The sequence below is a fragment of the Apium graveolens genome, chromosome 8 (genome assembly GCF_009905375.1).
Source record: "Apium graveolens cultivar Ventura chromosome 8, ASM990537v1, whole genome shotgun sequence".
Classification (NCBI taxonomy): Eukaryota; Viridiplantae; Streptophyta; class Magnoliopsida; order Apiales; family Apiaceae; genus Apium; species Apium graveolens.
The window spans coordinates 179656746-179677506 of record NC_133654.1 but is presented as its reverse complement, the minus strand read 5'-3'; the positions used below and the strand labels follow the sequence as shown (position 1 = coordinate 179677506).

Genomic DNA, 20761 nt, shown 5'->3' with positions numbered 1-20761 from the left:
AAAATGTTTATGTTATAATGAAAACTCTCCACGTCCTAGAGTTATCAGACTTGGTGATGGACTTGAAAGAAAATCAATTCAAGCTCTCAGAACAGCCATTTATCAAATTGGTGATAGTAAAGATGAAGAACTGATGCAGGTCAAAGCACAGTTAGTTGAATTTCTGAGGAAAGCTGAAGACAAGCTGGTAAAAGATTTTGTTAAGAATCATTATGGATTCAGATTGATCCATTGATACTGGTAAAGCTACAAGGACTGTAAGTTATAGTTAATAGTCTTATTAAACTCTCATTGCATTTGAACTTAAATGTTTTTGACATCATCAAATCTATTAACTTGTATATTTTTGCACAATTTACAAGTTGGGGGAGATTGTTAGATATATATGAGATGTCATGTCTAATATGTTTCATGTTTAGTTTTTAGATCTTAACAAACAGGAAATATCAGTACTTACTGGAATCAGTACTCACTGGAAGTCAGAACTTAAGGATATCAGAATTTAGATTATCAGAAGATAAATATCAGAAGATGGATATCAGAACTTAAGTACGAGAGGACTAACAGTTAAGGAAGGAAGCTGATTTACAAGAAAGAAGATCGAGACTAATACAAAGAGAAGATATGCATGGAAAGAGTTAGAGGACTTAAAGAATTGTATAAGATATCTGATTGATATATTTTAGGAGACAGAATTATATTCCATATCAATTAGAAGTTATCTTGTAACTGTGTACTATATAAACACAGACATAGGTTTACACTATATGTGTTATCATTATCGAGAAGATCATACATTGTAACCTAGCAGCTCTCGTGATATTTGTTCATCACTGAGAGAGAACAATTCCATTATAACAGAGTTTATTATATCGAATATATCTGTTTACTGTTACTTGTGTTCGAAATCGATTTGATTGTATTCTACACTGTATTCAACCCCCTTCTACAGGGTTGTGTGACCTAACAAATTCATTCATGGGGTTCCCTTCCTGATGGGTATCCTCAGCTTCTTCTTCTACATACTCTTCTTCATCATACTCATTATAGTTTAGGTCTTCTTCACTTTCCTCATTCACTATGTGGTCAGGTCCATTTCATTGTTGGTTAACAGATTCTACGGGTCGTGCCCTGGTTCCTCTTCTATGGGGTGGCATTGTTCTGATAATGAAAATATGTCAATACGGTTGCAAAAAATTTTACATTTGGATTAATTTATTCGTAGGTAAGCATGTCATTTATTATCTATCATGTCTTTAACAAGTGTAATAATATGGACATTAATTTCTTAATAACTGCTAGATATATATCATAGGGTCTCCCGGATTATATTTTGGGGACAAAACAACCATCTGAGTTCATACATGGTCCTGAATATAATATATCAACTACTTGTTCCTAAATACTGAAGTACAAACACATACACCGGGTACCCTGAAGGGCTAGGAATGCTATCTACTACTAGCTATCCTAACAAAATTGGTGACAAGTCACCCAGCCCTTTTACAAGGTCCATAAGTAGTCACTGGCCTCTTAGTCATTGTCATTGCGCGTGAGGTCTCGAACCCTCCTCATCGCTCCTGCCAACATCAGCTCTGCATCAAATACCGGGATGTATCCTCCCATTGCTGTCATCCTAATTTGTACTCGGGTACGGAGCTCAATCCCATCAATATCCCTGCAAGCTATGGGTGGGGAAGCAGCTCTAAAGTCCCCTGGGTATCCTAGCCTGATGGCTCTCTCAGCGGCCAGCGCATGTCGTAGCTCCATAATACAGGCAGATGTCACGGTGATCTCAATGTTAAGCTGAGCCACTATCCAGTCATGTACTGCTACATGTATGGTCGCTGGGGGTGGTAGAGGTGAGTCTGGGTCACTAGAGGATATATCATGAACCTCATAGATCTATGCATCCATCTCATCATCCTCGTCCTCATCAGTATAGGGCAAAGGGCTCAGCATCCCTGGGTGAGGTGTAGGAGGGTGAGCGGTCGGGAGAGGGTACATCTCTATGTTTGTCCGGTCTACGTCATCGCCCTGGGGCATCTCAACATCATCATCTATGGGGCAGGGAAGTCAGTCTCCTCCTTCGGGAAATCCTCTGTAGGGTCATCATATGAGTCATCAATAGGTGGGTCCTCCGGCTCGGGAGTAGGGTCACGCTCAGGGGCCATAACATCATCAACAGGGTCAACCTCCCCCATCGGCTCCACTGGTACCTGACACAATAGGCAAGGTGTTACTAACTTAGAGTCGGAATTCCCTTGAGGGTAAAACTGTCAAGACTACCCATGTAGCCTGACGGCGAACTCGACTTGAGTTCTAATTGATTAATATTATCCTTATGTCTACGTATTTTATATCCTATCATTTCCAAGATTTGATAACCTAATTCTCTGATACCATTTCTGTAGCGCCCCAAAATCTGGGGTCAGGGATCTAGGAGGCCACGCCATCTTGAATCTTGTATAATACTTATCTCGTACCACAATATATAAATACTCACACCTTTATGACCCCACACTTATCTACACACACACTAACAGGTTATTGTCTTGGAAATGAACCATTCATTACTAGGTTATATCAATCCACAAGTGATAGTTATTACAATCCCAAAAGTGATTAAGTCTTATCGCGGAAATAACCTATACGTAAGGTTAGACCGTCGGCCAAATATACGTTTCTTATTTATTATCTTACATAAGTCTTACTTGTAAATAAGTCAGACTAAAAATAACTGAAAGCCAATACAGCTTATTCGGTCTACCTAAGGTACAACACCAAACATCCTACGGAACAGCTGGTCATTTCCTACCCATTTCCTGGCTATGTGTTCCATGATAGGCATCTTGATTCATTGTTATGTTGTGTCAATTTAAGAAAACAAGTGTAAGTTATAATGCCCAGCATAATAATATACAGTATGAAATGACTATATGATAAACTCAAGTATAATTCCATATACGATATATATATATATGTTTATTTAAAAATAGTTTTTCTCGGTGATACACCTTCTTTCGAAAACAATTCTTTTGTGGACTTATTATCCTGCAAATACCTTAATGGTAAACCCAACACCTAGGCTTGGGTTACGGTATTGCATCACAATTCCAATTGAAATAATTTAGGACATTCACTAGAGCCACCGCATATGATGATCAGTCGTACTACGGAAATAGTAACCTTTTCTACTAGTAGAAGGACGACACCTTCGTATCCCGGTTATCACCCTTTCCGCATATGGGCTATGTGTCTTATTTCGGGTATACACACACTTCGCAGGTCCTTAGGTACATATAGTATTGTCTCCCACGGTACTGGTAGTCTCCCCAATACACGAAGTACTGGATCTCTACCCCTCGCTTGTCCTTTAATAAATCCTATCATATCCCAAGAACTCGTACTCCTCGAGTTCCCAAAGTATTTAGCTTATTCATAGGCACAACTCTTGTTGCTAGTATATATATATGTACTTCCGAGAATTTTCGGGGGAAGTACTAAGATAATGTGAGTTGACCGTTGTCAACAAAAAATAAATAAGGGGGAGTTTCTTTTGAAACTATATTCAAAATATTTAAAATAGGTCGAGATAATATTCTTCGACGATTTAAAATTATTCGAATATTTTCTAAAGTTCAGAAAGTATTTTAAATTAGGTTTTAAGATTTTTAAATCATATTAAATCATTTATAAATATTTAATAATTAAATAATAATTAATAAATAATTAATCCTCGAATAATTATATATTTTAAAAGAATATTTGAAATAATCCTTAACTAATTGGAGAATAATTCTCATGTTTTAAATGAATAACTGAAATAATATTCATTATTCGAATAATAAAATATAGTTGAGGGAATACAATCTTTGGAAATCGTTTTAACTAAATTCGAGGTATTTTAATATTTCGCAAGTGAACATCAAGTCCCTTGAAATAAAACAAGTACAGACTTTAATCGTCCAAAACATCTCCGGAATGATTCTTAGGTTTTCATTTTTTTTTAAACTCTGACCGACTCTCGATCTTATAATCATATATCACGTTCATGGTGGTGTTAAAATATTTTACGACATATATACATCGTAACACAATCGCTATTTACGTGAAAACTCAAATACTTAATATCATGACAAGCATGGAATTTATGCAAAAGATAGTAAGACAATCCTTTCACAACACAACAGTATATGGAGTTGGGTTCGTAAACTTTCCTGGGTACTTTGAGGTGGAGGATGCTCTAGGGTCCGCTCGGAAATCTATAATTATAAACATATATCGTTTCGATAGATCCCGTTCTTATTTATGGCGACTCGTACATACGCGCTACTTATTAATCGTTCTCACAACTCATTTTACTCTTATTATTCCTTTAAGTACTCATTCATGTCACGATCGCTTTCTTTTCGAAATCCTTTATGTCCGTTTACATTTCCATCGTCGTCTCCGCTTATGATTTCTAATGGTTTTCTAATCACGTGGTCTCGGTTCTGATATTTTTATAAAATTGAAAAATTCTTATTTTCACTTGAAATTTTTATAGCAGTTAATGAACTCTATTTATTACTCTCTGTAAAAATTTCATGATCTTTGAATATTTTTAAGTTGATCATTTCTATTCCCAAAATTCGTAATTCGTAGCAGTTTATGTCGCGTAAATTACTTTTACTAAAACGGTCATAACTTTTGATACGTAAATCGGAATCAAGCGATTCAAGTGCCTAAAAAATCCTCGTAACATTGTCTTTCATAATCAAATTCTTTCAATAAACTACAGTTTATAACTTCTGCAGAAACTTTATGTTGAGTTTTGTTCGTTTTAGCGAGGTTACGATTATGATCCGAGTTTCGTTTACGTCTTAAATCATTATACCACCATCAACAATCATCAAATCATCATCCCAACACTAACTCCTCTCAAGAACATCATGTTCTTGAGGCAACAATCATCAACCTTAGAACTAATTAACTAAACATCAAGATTACAACAAATCAACCACTAAAACTAAGTTTATAACTAGGATTTCAAAGGTTCTTGAAACTTAAACCTTAAATAAAGATTGGTCAAAGATTTTTACCTTTCTTTAAAGCTTGAGATGTGTTCTTGATGATGGTGGAGTCTTTTGGATGCTTGGTTGGGTTTATGTAACCTAAATCAACCATTAAAATTAAGAAACCAAAGAAAAGTTACTATTCATACTATTCATTATCACTTTTCTTGAATTTATTTCACCCATCAAACCTTAATAAAATGAGCTCAAAAATTTATCTTACCTTAGTTTAGGATTTATGAAGCTTGTGAATTAATGGTGGATTTTTTTCGTGGCCAGAAGTGGGGGTTTTGAAATTGATTTCTTGGTTTTTCTTGATGAAGCCGAATGGAGAAGAATGGGGGGAGAGAGAGAGAGAGAGAGAGATTTTTTTGTTTCTTCTTGAATGCTTCTCTTGGAATATTTTGGAGATATGATTTATTATATAACCTAGTACTAGTAAATCTATGCATATCTTGGCTAGCTTCCTAGGTTTGCAAGCTAATCTATCTAGTTTAGATGCTAGGTTTACTATTACTAGCTTGTAGGTCATCATGTTATCTAGTTTAGGTTACTATTTGGTAACTTAACCATGGTTAGTTTCTTACCATAGTTAACTAGTTTAGTTAGCTTGGTTCGATACATTTATTTATTCGTTTATCCATTCGCTCGGACGCTTATTCATTTTCGTAATAAATTCTCGTAACCGGTTCGCGGTGTAAATCCTTTCTTATACGTTTTTTATGTTTTGAAGTATCGTTCTTGGATTTGAATTTGTAGGATTTTAAATTTGTAATTATATTGTGATTCCCGTAATCCTTGATGTTTCGTGAATACGGTCATTTTTCAAAGTTTGTTTTCTTCGAAAACTAATAGCGTTTACATACACTCATTTGGTACGTATAATCACGTTATCAACTCCAAAACTCGATTTCTCATGCACAACATAGTGTAGGCTAAAAAGTTTTCCCCGTTTATCAGGGTTACTATTCATTAAGAGTTTTACAAAGTCTCAAAAAATCGAGTTATTACAGGTTGTTTGCCCTGTTCAAGTCAGCAATAACTCTCCTTTCTTGAACCCAACAATCAAGCTTGTTGGTTGGGTTCTCAATGATAAGATTCTCAAGAACAAAGTTAGCTAGCAACATAAAGAATCTAGCATATTATATGTTTTTAGATCTATTCTTAATGTCACCTAGCTTGTAACCTAGCTCATACAAGACAGACTCACTAAAATTATGATACTTATCACTAAGCAGCATATACAGCGTGTTAACAAGTGAGAAGTCACGGCATCAAAATTACTAATTTTTCCAGGAAAGACTTTAATAAAAGAGTCACAGAGAAAGCTCCACTCCTTTCTAAGGCCTTTTCTCCTAACCTCACCTAGTTTTGCAGGGTCAAAAGAATAACCCATAGAAATAAGCATAGAGCTTAAATCTGTGTCTGTGTGTGGAACTAGTGTATTATTCTCAGGCAATTGGAAACATGCTCGAATTATATCATTATTTATGCAGTAATTATTACCTTTAAGAGTGAAGGTAATAGTTTTGTCCTGTAAGTTGTAAACAGCAGTACTCCATATCTCCTCAACCACTTCACAGTAGATGACAGGAGACTCCAACATAGCATATTTCAGTTTGCAACTTCGAATGAAATCCATCATTTTTTGGTAATCTTCAGATGCAGCAATCTCCTTGTTCACCAGTGCGACGAAGTTATTATTTTCATAAAAAACCCAGTTTGGGACATGATCTTGACTATTGGTGCCATTGCTGAGAGTAAAAGTAATTGCAGAAAAGAAGGTTTTTGCTTTGGAGACGAAAGAGTTAGAGAAATTGCTTGAGAAAGATAAAAGTAAAAATGAAAATGAAATAGGCTTTTATACTTTCTTAGAAATAAACGGTTAAAAAGTAAAAGCAAAATTAAAGTAACCAATGAAATTAGCCCAAAATAGCCGTTTAAAAATAAAATAAACTGTCAAAATTCTAATGATTATCCATCAAAATATACTTACAGGCTGTAAGTAAATTCGACGGATAATCCCTAGGATTAACGGCTAAGATTGAGAGTAATTTGATGGATAAGGATTAAACAATTATCCATCGAGATAAAAGTACCCGGAATAATATTTGATATTTCAACGGATGATAAGATTCAACGGATATTAATTTTCAACGGATAATAAACATCCTTCGAGATGTAAATTCAGACTTAGCCAAAATTTAATCTTTGACAAGAAACATCAAATTTTATTCTGGCTGCATTTCAAATTGCTTAGACATCAAAATAAATTAAGAGTAATTAAGCATACCTAACTCACTTACCAACCTAGTAAAGGTGGATTCATCAAGTGGCTTGGTGAAGATGTTTGCAAGTTGCTTCTCACTTGGAACAAAATGAAGTTCCACAGTACCATTCATGACATGTTCTCTAATAAAATGGTACTTGATGTCAATGTGCTTAGTCCTTAAATGCTGTACTGGATTTTCAATAATTGCAATGGCACTTGTGTTATCACAGAAAATAGGAATTTTATTCACCGGTAGACCACAGTCCAACAGTTGATTTTTCATCCAAAAAATCTGTGCACAACAACTACCAGCAGCAATATATTCAGCCTCAGCTGTAGAAATAGAGACTGAATTTTGCTTCTTACTGAACCGAGATACTAGCTTATTTCCTAGAAATTGACAGGTTCTTGTAGTACTTTTTCTATCAATTTTACAACATGCAAATCTGCATCTGAATAACCAGTTAGATCAAAACCAAAATCTCTAGGATACCAAATGCCAAGTTTTTGTGTTCCTTTGAGATATCTGAAAATTCTCTTAATAGCTATTAAATGAGATTATCTAGGATCATTCTGAAATCTAGCACAAAGACAAGTAGCAAACATTATATATGGCCTATTGGATGTTAAATACAAAAGTAAGCCAACCATGCCTCTATAGCTTGAAATATCCACAGACTTTTCAGTAGTGTTTAATTCAAGTTTAATGACAGTGGCCATGGGAGTTTTTACAGATGTGTAATCCATTAAGTCAAACTTCTTCAAAAGATCATAAATATATTTGGTTTGACTAATGAATATTCCATCACTAACTTGTTTAACTTGTAAACCAAGAAATTAAGTTAGTTTTCCCATCATGCTCATTTCATATTTACTTTGCATCAATTTGGCAAATGTTTTGCAAATTTTCTCATCTGTAGAGCCAAATATAATATCATCTACATAAATTTGAACAAGTATACTAGAGCCATTAATATTTCTAAAGAATAAAGTTTTATCAACAGTACCTCTTGTGAAATGGTTTTCTAAGAGAAACTTTGACAAAGTGTCATACCAGGCTCTAGGTGCTTGCTTCAATTCATAAAGTGCTTTCAAAAGATAGTAGACATATTCTGGAAAGTTGGGGTCTTCAAAACCAGGAGGCTGACTGACATAGACCTCCTCCTCCAAATCTCCATTCAGAAATGCACTTTTAACATCCATTTGATAGACCTTGAAATTGGCATGGGCTGCATAGGCTAGAATGATTCTGATGGCTTCAAGTCTTGCAACAGGAGCAAAAGTCTCATCAAAATCTATACCTTCTTGTTGACAGTAGCCCTTAGCAACCAATCTAGCTTTGTTCCTGACTACTATACCCACTTGGTGTCAATAAAATTCTTTCATTTAGGCTTGGGTACTAGCTTCTAAACTTTATTCCTTTCAGATTGGTATAGCTCCTCCTGCATAGCTAAAACCCAATCAGGATCCAATAGAGCTTATTCTACCTTTTTAGGCTCTTCCTGAGACAGGAAGCTACTGTATAAACATTCTTCCTGAGTTGCTTTCCATGTTTGCACTCTTGAAGATGCATCACCAATAATTAATTCAAATAGGTGATCTCTAGTCCATTTTCTTTGTGGTGGTAGATTAGCTCTAGATGAAGAGGCCTCATAGTTGTCTTGATGTGTGACTGAGTTTTGATTGGAAGAAACTCCCCCTGAGTTTATGGATCTTTGACTTGAAGTTGGGGTTCTTTCTGATTGTGATATGTATTGGCTTTCAACTCCTGTTGATGGCTCAACAGATGTTGATCATTGCCTCTCGACGGATGATACAGATTGTCTCTCAACAGATGATGCACTTGGTCTTTCGACGGATGTTGAATTATCTGCTTCATTTGTTGTGGATTTTTCTGCATTATCCTTAGACATTGTTTCTTGATCACTTTCATCATCACCATCATCATAAATCATCTCAACATTGTCAAATTTGAGGCTTTCATGGAAATCTCCATCTTGTAGTCCTTCAATCTTCTTATCATCAAACACAACATATATAGATTCCATAAAAATATTGGTTCCGAGATTGTAGACTCTGTATTCTTTTTCAAGTGCATACCCAACAAAAATGCCTTCATCTGTTTTGGCATCAAACTTTCCATGTTGCTCAGTTTAATTCCTTAAGATATAGCATTTACAGCCAAAGACATGAAGAAAATTTAATGTTGGCTTCCTATTCTTAAACAATTGGTAGGGTGTCATGCATTTTGCTTGATTGACTAAAGAAATATTCTGAGTGTAGCATGCAGTATTTACAGTTTCTGCCCAAAAGTATGTTGGTAACTTTGATTCTTCTAGCATTGTTCTTGCAGCTTCATTAAGAGATCTGTTCTTCCTTTCCCCCACTCCATTTTGTTGTTGGGTTCTTGCTGCTGAAAACTCATGCATGATCCTATTTTCTTCATAAAATAATCACATCACAGAATTCTTGAACTCAGTTACATTGTCACTCTTGATTCTCCTAAATTTGAGATCAGGATGATTGTTGACTTGCCTTATGTGATTGATGATGATTTCACTAGCTTCATCTTTGGATTTGAGAAAATATGTCCAACAGAACTTTGAGAAATTATCCACAATTACTAGGCAGTATCTTTTCTTTGAGATGGACAACACATTGACTGGTCCAAATAAATCCGTGTGTAGTAATTGTAAAGGTTCTTTAATTGTTAAGTCAAGCTTCTTTTTGAATGATGTCTTGATCTGCTTTCATTTTTGACAGGCATTACACAATCCATCCTTTGAGAATTCCACTTCAGTAATGCCTCTTACCAAATCTTTCTTGATTAGTTCATTCATAGTCTTGAAGTTAAGATGGGACAGCTTCTTGTGACATAGCCAACTTTCATCTTGATTTGCCTTGTTGAAGAGACAAGTGATAGATTCTGCATTTTATGAGTTGAAGTCAGCTAGATACACATTTCCTTTTCTCACTCCAGTGAGAACTACTTTGTTATTTTTCTTGTTGGTCACAACACAGGCTTCAGAGCTGAATGTAACTAAGTTTCCCTTGTCACAAAGCTGGCTGATACTCAACAGATTATGCTTGAGTTCATCCACTAGGGCAACTTCCTCAATGATGACATTGTCTTTAGAAATCAAGCCAAATCCCACAGTATAACCCTTGTCATCTCCAAAAGTGATACTTGGGCCAGCTCTTTCCTTGAACTCAATGAGCAGGGTAGAATCTCCATTCATTTGCCTTGAGCACCCACTATCCAAATACCAAAGATTCTTTCTATTTCCCTGTACACAACAAAATCAAATCAAGTTGATTTTGGTACCCAAGTTTCCTTAGGTTCTGCTTTGTTAGCCTTTTTCTTAGGTTTCTTAGGTTTGTCCTCATTTGACTTAGGCATCTGAGATTCATCCTTCGTCATTTGAGTAGAACCTTTAAAACCATTCATCATTATAGAATTATCATACACAGGCTGGTTAACATGAAAAGGCATATTATGTGCAAACATGTTATTCCAGTAAGGCATACTAAATGGCATTTGTGGCATACTAAATGCAGCATAGTAGGGATTTTGTGCAAATGGCATATTAGCAAATTGTGCATTCAAATTATGTGTAGGCATAACATTCACAGGCATTGTAGGTATGTTAGGAAATGAAGAAGGTGCAAACATGGGTGCAGGCATAGCAAGTTTGTAATTAATAGACAAATAATTAACACTACCACACTTCACACGGGTTTTTCTAGGTGCATATTTATCATGTGTGTAGTTGTTATGTTTGTTAATTCCTACTTTCTCATTTCTATTGTTTTTCCTTTTAGATTCTGCTTTAACCTAAATTTTCTCCAATCTGTCATTCAATTGCTTGATTGACAGATCCCCTACATTTAATCTCTTATTCTTTTTCATTTAAATTGTTTCTCCTGGAACAAAGTTCTTGGAAACTGATCCATATTTCTCAATTAACTTAGCTAGCTGGGATTTCCTAAATGGCTTTCTTTCACTCGACGGATGTGGTTCCTTGTCTTTCGACAGATAATTCATTTGATCATTGGACGGATAACCTTCATTATCCGTCGAATCCACATTTGTTGAGAGTCCTTCCTCCAAGTTAGAATTCAGTTTCTCCTTGCTCTTTTTCCAGGCTTCATCACAGAAAGATTCTATACCTTGAACTTTAGTAATTTGAGCATGGACATCTCTAGATGATTTTCATGCCTTAATTACTTCTTGTTCTTGTTCAAGTTGCTTTCTTAAAATCTCCTCTTTCTTTAAAGATTCAATCGGTTCATCTTTTGCAATCTTGCACTGTTAGTCCCTAACAATGCAGCAAGAATTACATAAGGGGGGGGGGGGTTGAATGCAATTCTTGTAAACTTTTTCTTGAACTATAAAATGTTCTAACTTAAACTATATATATAAGTGTTTTGATTTGCAAGGTGCGGAATAATAAGTTAAGTGAATCAAAAACACAAAGTAATAAAAACACAAGCTTTTAAAACTTTCTGGTGGATTTGAAAGTATCCACTAGTGATATATATATATATATATATCGATTTAAGAACTCTGTGAAGAACAAATTGTCTCACAGCTGCTTTACAAGTGAACAAACAAACTACAGAGAAATTCTTAACAGTTACAGCTTTTTCAATTTCTCTTCCAAAAGTGTTTGCTTAGTTATTTGTTTCACTAGCTACTCTTGGTTTATATATCACCAAGTTTACATGGTAATAAGACAGGATAATAAAACAAAACTATCAATTCAAACTCCATGCTGCTTCACTACTCTATTCCAGCATCTTTGAAAATCTTCTTAACTTGCATGGAAATGGTAATGCTTCTTTATTCTTCATTTCCTGTTAAACAAGCTCCCACATTCCTTTTGTAAACACCCAACGCATGTGACTGTCTTTTCACTGTCAACAGATGCTTGAATTGATCATCTGTCGGGTACATGCTTGTCATCCGTCAGGTTGCCTTGTTGATCATCTGTCGGGTAGCTTTGTTGATCATCCGTTGGGTAGCTATTTGACACTTGACTTCATTTCACTTATGCAGAATTACAAGACATCTTATATTTACAATTAATCAGCCTATTCAGCATATCTAATAATAGTCAACATGACTCATATGTTACTACAGGATCTATACAAAGTTGTTCACAGAAATGTGTTACAATACTTATCCGTCGAGACTATATTGAGTCATCCGTCGAGACTATATTTGATCATCCGTCGAGTGCTACATTTTTCACCAAGTTAAATCTACTAAGGTGTTTTGTTAATATAATCATCAAGTTCACAACATATTCCCAACATGCACTTCATCTTCAGTTTCTCAAACTCAACAAATTGAGTTTCTAACACATTGTTTCTTTCACTCAAAAACAAATTGTTCTCTTTAATTTTACTGTTTTCTTTGGTGAGTGATTTGAGGGTAACACGCAGATGATATAATTCAGTAGACATGTCATTTATAGCATCATTACACTCAACTTTAGATAAATGTGCTAGATTAGTAGTGATTACCTGATTACTGGATGAACTGACCTTTATTTCATCTGATTTGGCCATTAGTGCTAGATTGACATAACTTGTATCCTTATCCTCCTCTAATCCATCAGCAGCCCAGTCATTTTCTTGATTTAGAAAAGCCTTTTTCTTTTGTTTGAGCAACTCAAAATATTTCTTTTTGTAACCCACAGACTCAAACTTCTTCCTATCAAAATAAGGCTTTTTGCATTCACTTACAAAATGACCACTCAAACCATACTTGAAACACTTAAATTTTGACTTATCAACCATGTTTCCTGTTTGTCTTGGATGCTCCAAAATTCTTTTTGAATTTCATCTTGGCAAACCTTCTGGATAGAAAATCCAGATGCTCATCTATGTCATCCATATCATCTTGGCTAAGATGGTCTTCATATTCAGCTACTAGCCATTTTTTTTTGCGTTCACAAACTCTAGGGTTTGGTGCAGATTCCACAGCTTCTACCTTTATATCTTTCTATCTCTCTTGCTCAGAAACCAATGCAATAGATCCTCCCTTCTTCCTTCCTTTCTCCAACTTCTCATCTTGCTCTATTTCAAGCTCACAGGTCTTTATAATCCCAAACAGTCTGTCCAAGGTAAATTTCTTGTAATCTTGAGAGTTTCTTAGTGAGACTGTCATAGGCTTCCATTCCTTTGGTAGAGATCTAAGGAACTTGAGGTTTGAGTCTTTTGTCTGATAGACTCTTCCATGCACCTTTAGAGCATTTAGCAGTTTTTGAAACCTACTAAAAATATCAGTGAGTGACTCACTTTCTTCATTATGAAAATGCTCATATTGATGAATCAAGAGTTGCATTTTATTTTCCCTTACTTGCTCAGTTCCATCACATATAACTTGAATTGTATCCCAGACCTCCTTAACAGTTTTGCAATTGTTGATGTTGTCAAACATGTCACCATCAACACCATTAAATAAAATGTTCATGGACTTCTAATCCTTATGAACTTGCTCACTATCTGGATCAGACCATTATGCTCTAGGCTTTGGGATAGATGGCTCATTTTCTGTAGCAGCTCTCATAGGGACATGTGGACCTTTCTCAATACATCCCACATATTCTTCATCTTGAGAGAGGAGATGCAGGTGTATTTCACCTTCCAGTGGTGATAGTTGTCTTTGTCCAGAAATGAAATTTTTACTCCAACATATTTTCTGCTCATCTTGTTAGTTGTTGTGATCTTTAAACTCTTTGTACTTCAAGAGCTTGCTTTGATACCAATTGTTATTCCCAAACAATCTAACAAAGAATTACAGAAGGGGGGTTGAATGTAATTTTGGTTTCTTTTTTATTTTAAGAACTGTTCTTTCTTAAATATATAACAGTGTTTGATTTGGCTAAAGTGCCGAATGAAAGTATTAAATAAATCAACACAAAGTGATTAAACGCAAGTTATTTAAAAACTTTCTAGTGGATTGAACTTTTCAACCAGAGATATATATAAATTCAAGAACTCTGTGTTACAAAGATTGTACACAGCTACTTACAAGTAGAACTGCAAAACTACAGAGATATTTTTTACAGATTTTGCTTTATCTATTTCTGTAGTTGAATGCTCATGAACTTGATTGAATCACACTTTTTCTACTTGCTACACTTGGTTTATATATCACCAAGTTACATGATAAAAAGACAAACAAATAAGACAAAATGTTTCTTAGTCTAATTATATGCTTCTTCATTTCTCTATCCAGCATCTTTGAATATCTTCAAGTTAGCATGGAAATGAAAATGCTTCTTTGTTCTCTAAAACCTATAAACAGTCTGCCACATTCCATTTGCATCTAATCAACCCATGTGATTGTCAAGTCACTATCAACTGCAATTTGAATTAGAACATCCGTTGAAACTTCATTGAATCATCCGTTGAAATTTCATTGAATCGTCCGTTGAAACTTTGTTGAATCATCCGTCGAAGCTTCATTAGATCATTCTTTGAATGTGACTTGGGTCATCCATTGAAACCTTGTAGAAATATCTGTTGAAAGTCTTTCATGGCATTAATTATATTTCACTTATGCAAAATTACAAGGCATATAATATATATAATTAACCAACCTATTTTGCATATCAAACTACTAGTCAACATGACTTTGAATATCCTATAACTTCTAGATCTTTAAGGTATTGTAGAATGCAGAAATGTGTTACAAGACTTATTGATACATAAGTTACTCTCTCAACGGATGTTAAAGTGATCATCCGTTGAAAGCTAAAAATTCACTAAATTGAATCTACAAAGGTATTTTATTTAACTTATCATCAAGTACACAACATAATCCTAACAATAACATTAATTTTAATATATTCATATAAATATATGATAATAATAGATTTATTATAAAATAAAAAAGAATTAGAAAGAAGCTGTATTTGTATTTGAGTAGGATAAGTTGTGGTCGTGGTTTAGGATAATTAGGACACTATCTAATATTTTAAAAATTTAGTAATTTAGTAGATTTAAAACATTATTTATTTTAAATAACCAAAATGGGGATAACCGTTGAACTAAATTATACCTCATTCCGGTTATTATATTATAATATAGACTAGTTTAAATCCCGTGCGATTCACGGATTTCCGTTAATATATAAATATCTCTAAAATTTTATTGGTCTAATCATATCATAACACTAATTTTAATATATTCATATAAATATATATGATAATAATAGATTTATAATGAAAATAAAAAATATGTAGAAAGAAATTGTATTTGTATTTGAGCAGAATAAGTTATGGTCGTAGTTTAAAATTATAAGAACGCTATCTAATATTTTAACAATTAGATAATCTAGTAGATGTAAAACATTATTTATTTTTTAATAATCAAAATGGGATAACTGTTCAATTAAATTATGTTGAATAACTAGAGTGGTTAAAAATTTATGTTTGATCCTTGCACAACCGAAAATTCTTGGAGAACAAGTACTCATTTATATTCATATCATGGTTTGCAGAAAGATCAAGGAATGTCAAAAGGCACTCAATAGTTTCCAGTGCGATTATAGAGTATTATGCAAGTTGTAAAATGATGGGACTCCAAGCAGGATATAAAATTATATAAATACACGTACAAAAATGGCGATAGGTCAGGTTGAGACACCGTAGGAACATCGCACCGCGGTAACGTGCATCCAGCGTGGGGTTACTGGGTTACGTCTTCCATGACGACTTGGAATTTTATATATAATCTAGATTCTAGAGTGAGTAGCACTATTTGTGTTGTACAAATCCACCAAAACCGGGAAAATAGTTCCAGTCTGCATTTATAAATGTGTCGATAATATACATTCATATATTTTATTCCCGCCTTCAAAAATTAATATAAGATTGTGGTGGGAATATAATGGGCAAGGAATGAAATAGAAAATTTTATACAAAATTTATAAAGAAAGAAAAATATGTGAGTGAAATCCTAAATGAATATGAGATGATCTAAATTTTACGAGAATTGTTGGAAAAATTCTAGAGAAATGTAATGACCATTTCTTTGTGCGTTAAAATTCTAGTTCAAATAGTCTAAATTGGAATGGAAGAAATGAAAATTTTAAACATTCTCCTTAAACTCGCCCAAATAAAGGTGCAAATTTCATATTTCATTCCATTCCCCGTTCCATTCCTTCAAAGTCAAAAGAATTAAATATTTGTTTACACAAATAACCAACCAATCTATTGCAAGAGTTTCCATCAGTCAAGAGTAGCAAAAAGCTCCTAAACGTAGGATAAATATAAACATATATGAGTGTTCATTTTAGCAATAACATCATGATGAAGCGGGAATGGATGTATGCTCAACTTAACCTACGTTGACAAACTTGATTGATCAATTCTTTACACCGAGATACAACTGATGTGACAATAATCTTAATATGCATCTCAGACTATCCTAACCATCTTGTCCATTTTGTTCATCTTGTGGCCCATATGGCACTTCATGTCTAGGCTTGTTGTACTTCTCTCGCAACTGCTTCACTGGGATGAAGTCCCCGGCTGCATCCACCCCATAGAATAAAAAAGGAGCATACGGATGCTCAAATCGCTCCTGCACATTGCCAACAAGTGCTGCAGTAAGATTCAGAATAATTTCATTCAAAAGAAATAGATGCAAGCTTCCTCACTGTATCTGGTTGTTCCGGGGCTAGTAAATTCTCTTCGGGCACTGTAAAACATAACAGTTTCCGATATAAGAAATTGCTTATAAACAGGGAAAATTCAGAAATCATATATTAAAAGGGACCATCGTATAAGTGGGAAGTCTAATCATAGGATGTGAAATAATTGTTTCCTCGAGGCGTTAAGAATTACTGTAATGAAGTATAATGCTCTACCAAAATAAATAATAGCAAATAATAAAATCACAGGAGACAAACGTTTAATCCAGGTTAGGGTAAGACATAATATGAAAGGAGCTTGATATAAAATGTTGATTACCATAAGCTACTAATAGATTGGGGTCTGCATGAACATCAACCAGGACCTGTAAAACAGCGAAAATATTAGAAGGGGCTCTTGTTGTTACTCAATACTTGTGATAACAGAAAGTTGATTCTGCTACTGTGAATCCCACATCACACTAATAAATACAGTGAATGGAACCTTTCTGATCTACTAGGTACGCAGCAAAAATATAACTGTAAGTACTAATATGAACAGTTTACTCAAATGAGAAGTTGCATGCATATAAAAAACTAAAATCACGTTACTGTAGCAAGAATGCAGCCTATGCCATTGTACATCTTCGAGATAGCTATGTGTACGTATGTTGAAAAAGTCCTGTGGTGGTACAAGATTTGTGCAACGCCCAGGTGTTTATCAATCAAATTAATGAGTATAATTCTTTCCAATACTAAGATGGCTCTTTGGAAAAAAATCTAAGTAAAAACTGTGATATGGATCATGGTAAAAATGAAGTACAAGATAAGATTTTAACTGTTCAACTGAAATTACAATGTGTAGCAAATCTTATCAGACCTGATAGAATGGCTGATTTGGACCATGCTTTAACTTTGAAACCTGTGCACTTTCCATCCACGAGCTTGACTCGGTACATACAGGATCCATGCCACAAACCACAGCTCTATATCCTACAATACCAACAAAATAAGTAATTCAAAACATAATATAGGGATTCTGTGACTGAGATTTCTCATATTGTACATCCACTTCCAGATATCGCGTCCGGTTCAAGATGATACAATAGATAACATTGTAGAAGAGATAAAGTTGAACTAATATGCTGGAGGTATCCACACAAATCTTTCAAAAACTACTCTCATCGGCCCTATGGACAGAATAAGCCAGATCAATGACCAACATTAGCAATTTCTGGATTCAAAATTGCAATCCGGAATACAATTTATTATTTCTAGAGAACATCATTTCATTAAAGTTTTCCAACATAGACAAAGTATACAATTTAACATAACATAATAATATTTCTTTGCATACAGAACCAGTGAAGCTTTACTGCTAATATACCCTAATGTTTAAGAAATGTTGTCATGCAGTACAGATATGTAATATTAATTTTTTCTGGGTACCCAAAAATCATGACATAAATGAACTCTGTTTCAGTGTATATGAGTTGAACATATTAGGAACTTGACCTAACAAAAAAAAAATAGTACTTACCAAACTTCTTATGCCTAAGTTTCTGACCCAAACGAAATGCAAACTGAGTGTTGATGTATGCCTGAGCTTTAATTGATACAGCTAGAGACTGTGACTCTAGCTTGGAAATTTCATCACGTAGTGAAGCTGCCTTGGCATAATTCTCACTCTGAACTGCATCCTGTAGGTCTGCCCTGAAGGAAAGAAGCATATTAATTCATGCTTCAGTAAAGAAAATGTCTGAAGGCAATAATGAATAACATAGAAAGTTCTAAGACGGAACCAGAAAAATATTACAGAATAAATAACATGAAAATACGTAACATCAAGCGATTTTAAATGCAAAAATTATGAGACACTCACCGTAGACGTAAGATGCTTATAGCTTTGTCTTGAGCCTCACTTTTCGAAGTTGATCCCCTTTTTGCTTCCTGCTGCTTGATTACTTCAGCATCAACCTTTTAACAGGAAAACTTAATCAGCATGTGCAGTTTCTTCAACATAATAATTTAGTAATTTAGTTTGTACATCTATAATATGAAACCACCTGTGCATAAGACGTAGTAAATCAAGGAACCACTTTAGTTGCTTCATGTCAAAATAGTATGGAAATAACCTTATGCCGACCTCAAATGTAAATGAAATATTTATATCATTTAATAACAGATACAAAAACGCTTTTCAATGAGGAAACTGCATCCTGATAAATAATTAGCAAACAATACTTCCCGAAGAAGGAATCTAATAAATCATTAACAATTATATACCTTAAATAAAAGTATTCATCTCACCTCTGTAAGTTTGTTCCTCAGTTGCTGTGCAATTTCGTACTGCTCCACATTCAGTGCATACTGCCAGTAAAAAAGGCTATAAGCTGAAACAACTGTTTTTCTTCATCTATATAGTTTCTGAAAGTATAGGATAATTATAAACCTGTACACGAGTCCCTAAGTCCAGCTGGTAAAAGAAGATCATTATATCCTCCATGGCAGAATCACTACGCTCTATGCTTGCATCCGACTCTTGATCATTTCCTTTAAATAACCACCCAGCTTTAACACTAACATTTCGTTGTTTTTGTACATTAACATCATCTATTAAGGATTGGCTGTGCAAAAAGGATCTGAAGAAGCCATGTCTTTCCACCCCAAAAATAACATGGCCCCTTTCAGAAAATCTAAACTTTCTCCTCAAAACACGATCAGGTCCATTTACACTACTACTGCTTCTGGCAAGGGTGCTAACCGACATACACTGTACCATTCTTTCCGAAAATATTCCTCCTAAGTTTTTGCTTTCAACACTACAAAATTGTTCACCTGTAATGTTAACTCATGCACAGAGGCAATTTTTAAAAAAGAATTGGCATAAACAATCTAAACCAAACATTTTTAAACACAAACCCGAACCAGAACCAAAACCATATCATCATATAAAGCTATAAACACATTACCAATGGAGCCTAATATTGTATAACACTACATAATTTTCCCTAAAATAGACAACCCCATAAGCAAAGATGAAAATTTTATCAAGAATATAGAGCTAATTAAGGCATGTACACTAAATTTGTTTTCTTTTACTTCCTCCTCAGAAATCTTGAACTTTAACAATATGTAGTTGAATAACTAGATTTTAAATTTGATAAAAATTAAAACTTTGAAATGGGTCTGAATCAGAGCATGTTTCTCTTATTAAGAAAGTCATGGAATTTAAAAAAAAACAACTAGCCTTGAAACAAGAATTACACAGAAACCTTAGTTTACACAAACAAACATATATACATACATCATGAAAATATATATGTGAAGGAAAATTGAGCATATAATAAAAGGAGGGATGAGTTAGAAGGTTGGACTAACCCGGGTGGATTGGAATATTCCACAACTATGGCGCTGAATCAACAACAACAAGTCTGCTACTAAAATGAGATACAAGGTTTTGAATTATAGTTGCAACTTAAATCATAACTTTATTCTTTTAGTATTTTTTTAAGTAGTAATAAATTAGAAATTTTTATTATTACCATTTAAAATTATTTTACTATAGTCTGTATGAAATTATTTTCCTTTATTTATTTTAACAAAATTTACATGAATTTTTTTTAGCTAAAAAGTTCATGTGATATATCATGGTTATAATTATAAAAATTTTGAGAAAATAATATGCGTATTACAAAACTCTTAATTAAAAAATTTATGTGAGATGTTATAAATATAAATTATAGAGATTTTCATATATATTTCGACAATTATTCTGAAAAA

At 34.1% G+C, this 20761-nt stretch overlaps 1 protein-coding gene across 2 annotated transcripts; it reads right to left on the bottom strand.

Annotated features, from left to right (window-relative positions):
- Nucleotides 1-16481: 16481 nt before the first annotated feature.
- Nucleotides 16482-20474, bottom strand: LOC141678141 (clp protease adapter protein ClpF, chloroplastic). Of its 2 annotated transcripts, none has more exons than XM_074484386.1 (9): nt 20360-20474; nt 19431-19800; nt 19289-19348; nt 18861-18955; nt 18519-18691; nt 17859-17971; nt 17319-17364; nt 17006-17046; nt 16482-16929 (listed from the first exon to the last, which is right to left on the bottom strand). In XM_074484386.1, exons 2-9 carry the CDS (start codon nt 19758-19760, stop codon nt 16774-16776), a joined length of 1014 nt encoding a protein of 337 aa, XP_074340487.1. In that variant the 5' UTR covers nt 19761-19800; nt 20360-20474; the 3' UTR covers nt 16482-16773. The 2 variants fall into 2 exon arrangements, with proteins under 2 accessions (XP_074340487.1, XP_074340488.1); XM_074484387.1 differs by having other exon boundaries at nt 19431-19816; nt 20360-20454.
- Nucleotides 20475-20761: the final 287 nt, after the last annotated feature.

Coding starts and splice junctions, on each gene's coding strand:
- LOC141678141 (XM_074484386.1), bottom strand. CDS start 19,760: ATGGTACAGTGTATGTCGGTTAGCACCCTTGCCAGAAGCAGTAGTAGT. Junction 19,349..19,430: donor ACTTAGGGACTCGTGTACAG/GTTTATAATTAT, acceptor TTTTACTGGCAG/TATGCACTGAATGTGGAGCA. Junction 16,930..17,005: donor CCCCGGAACAACCAGATACA/GTGAGGAAGCTT, acceptor GGCAATGTGCAG/GAGCGATTTGAGCATCCGTA.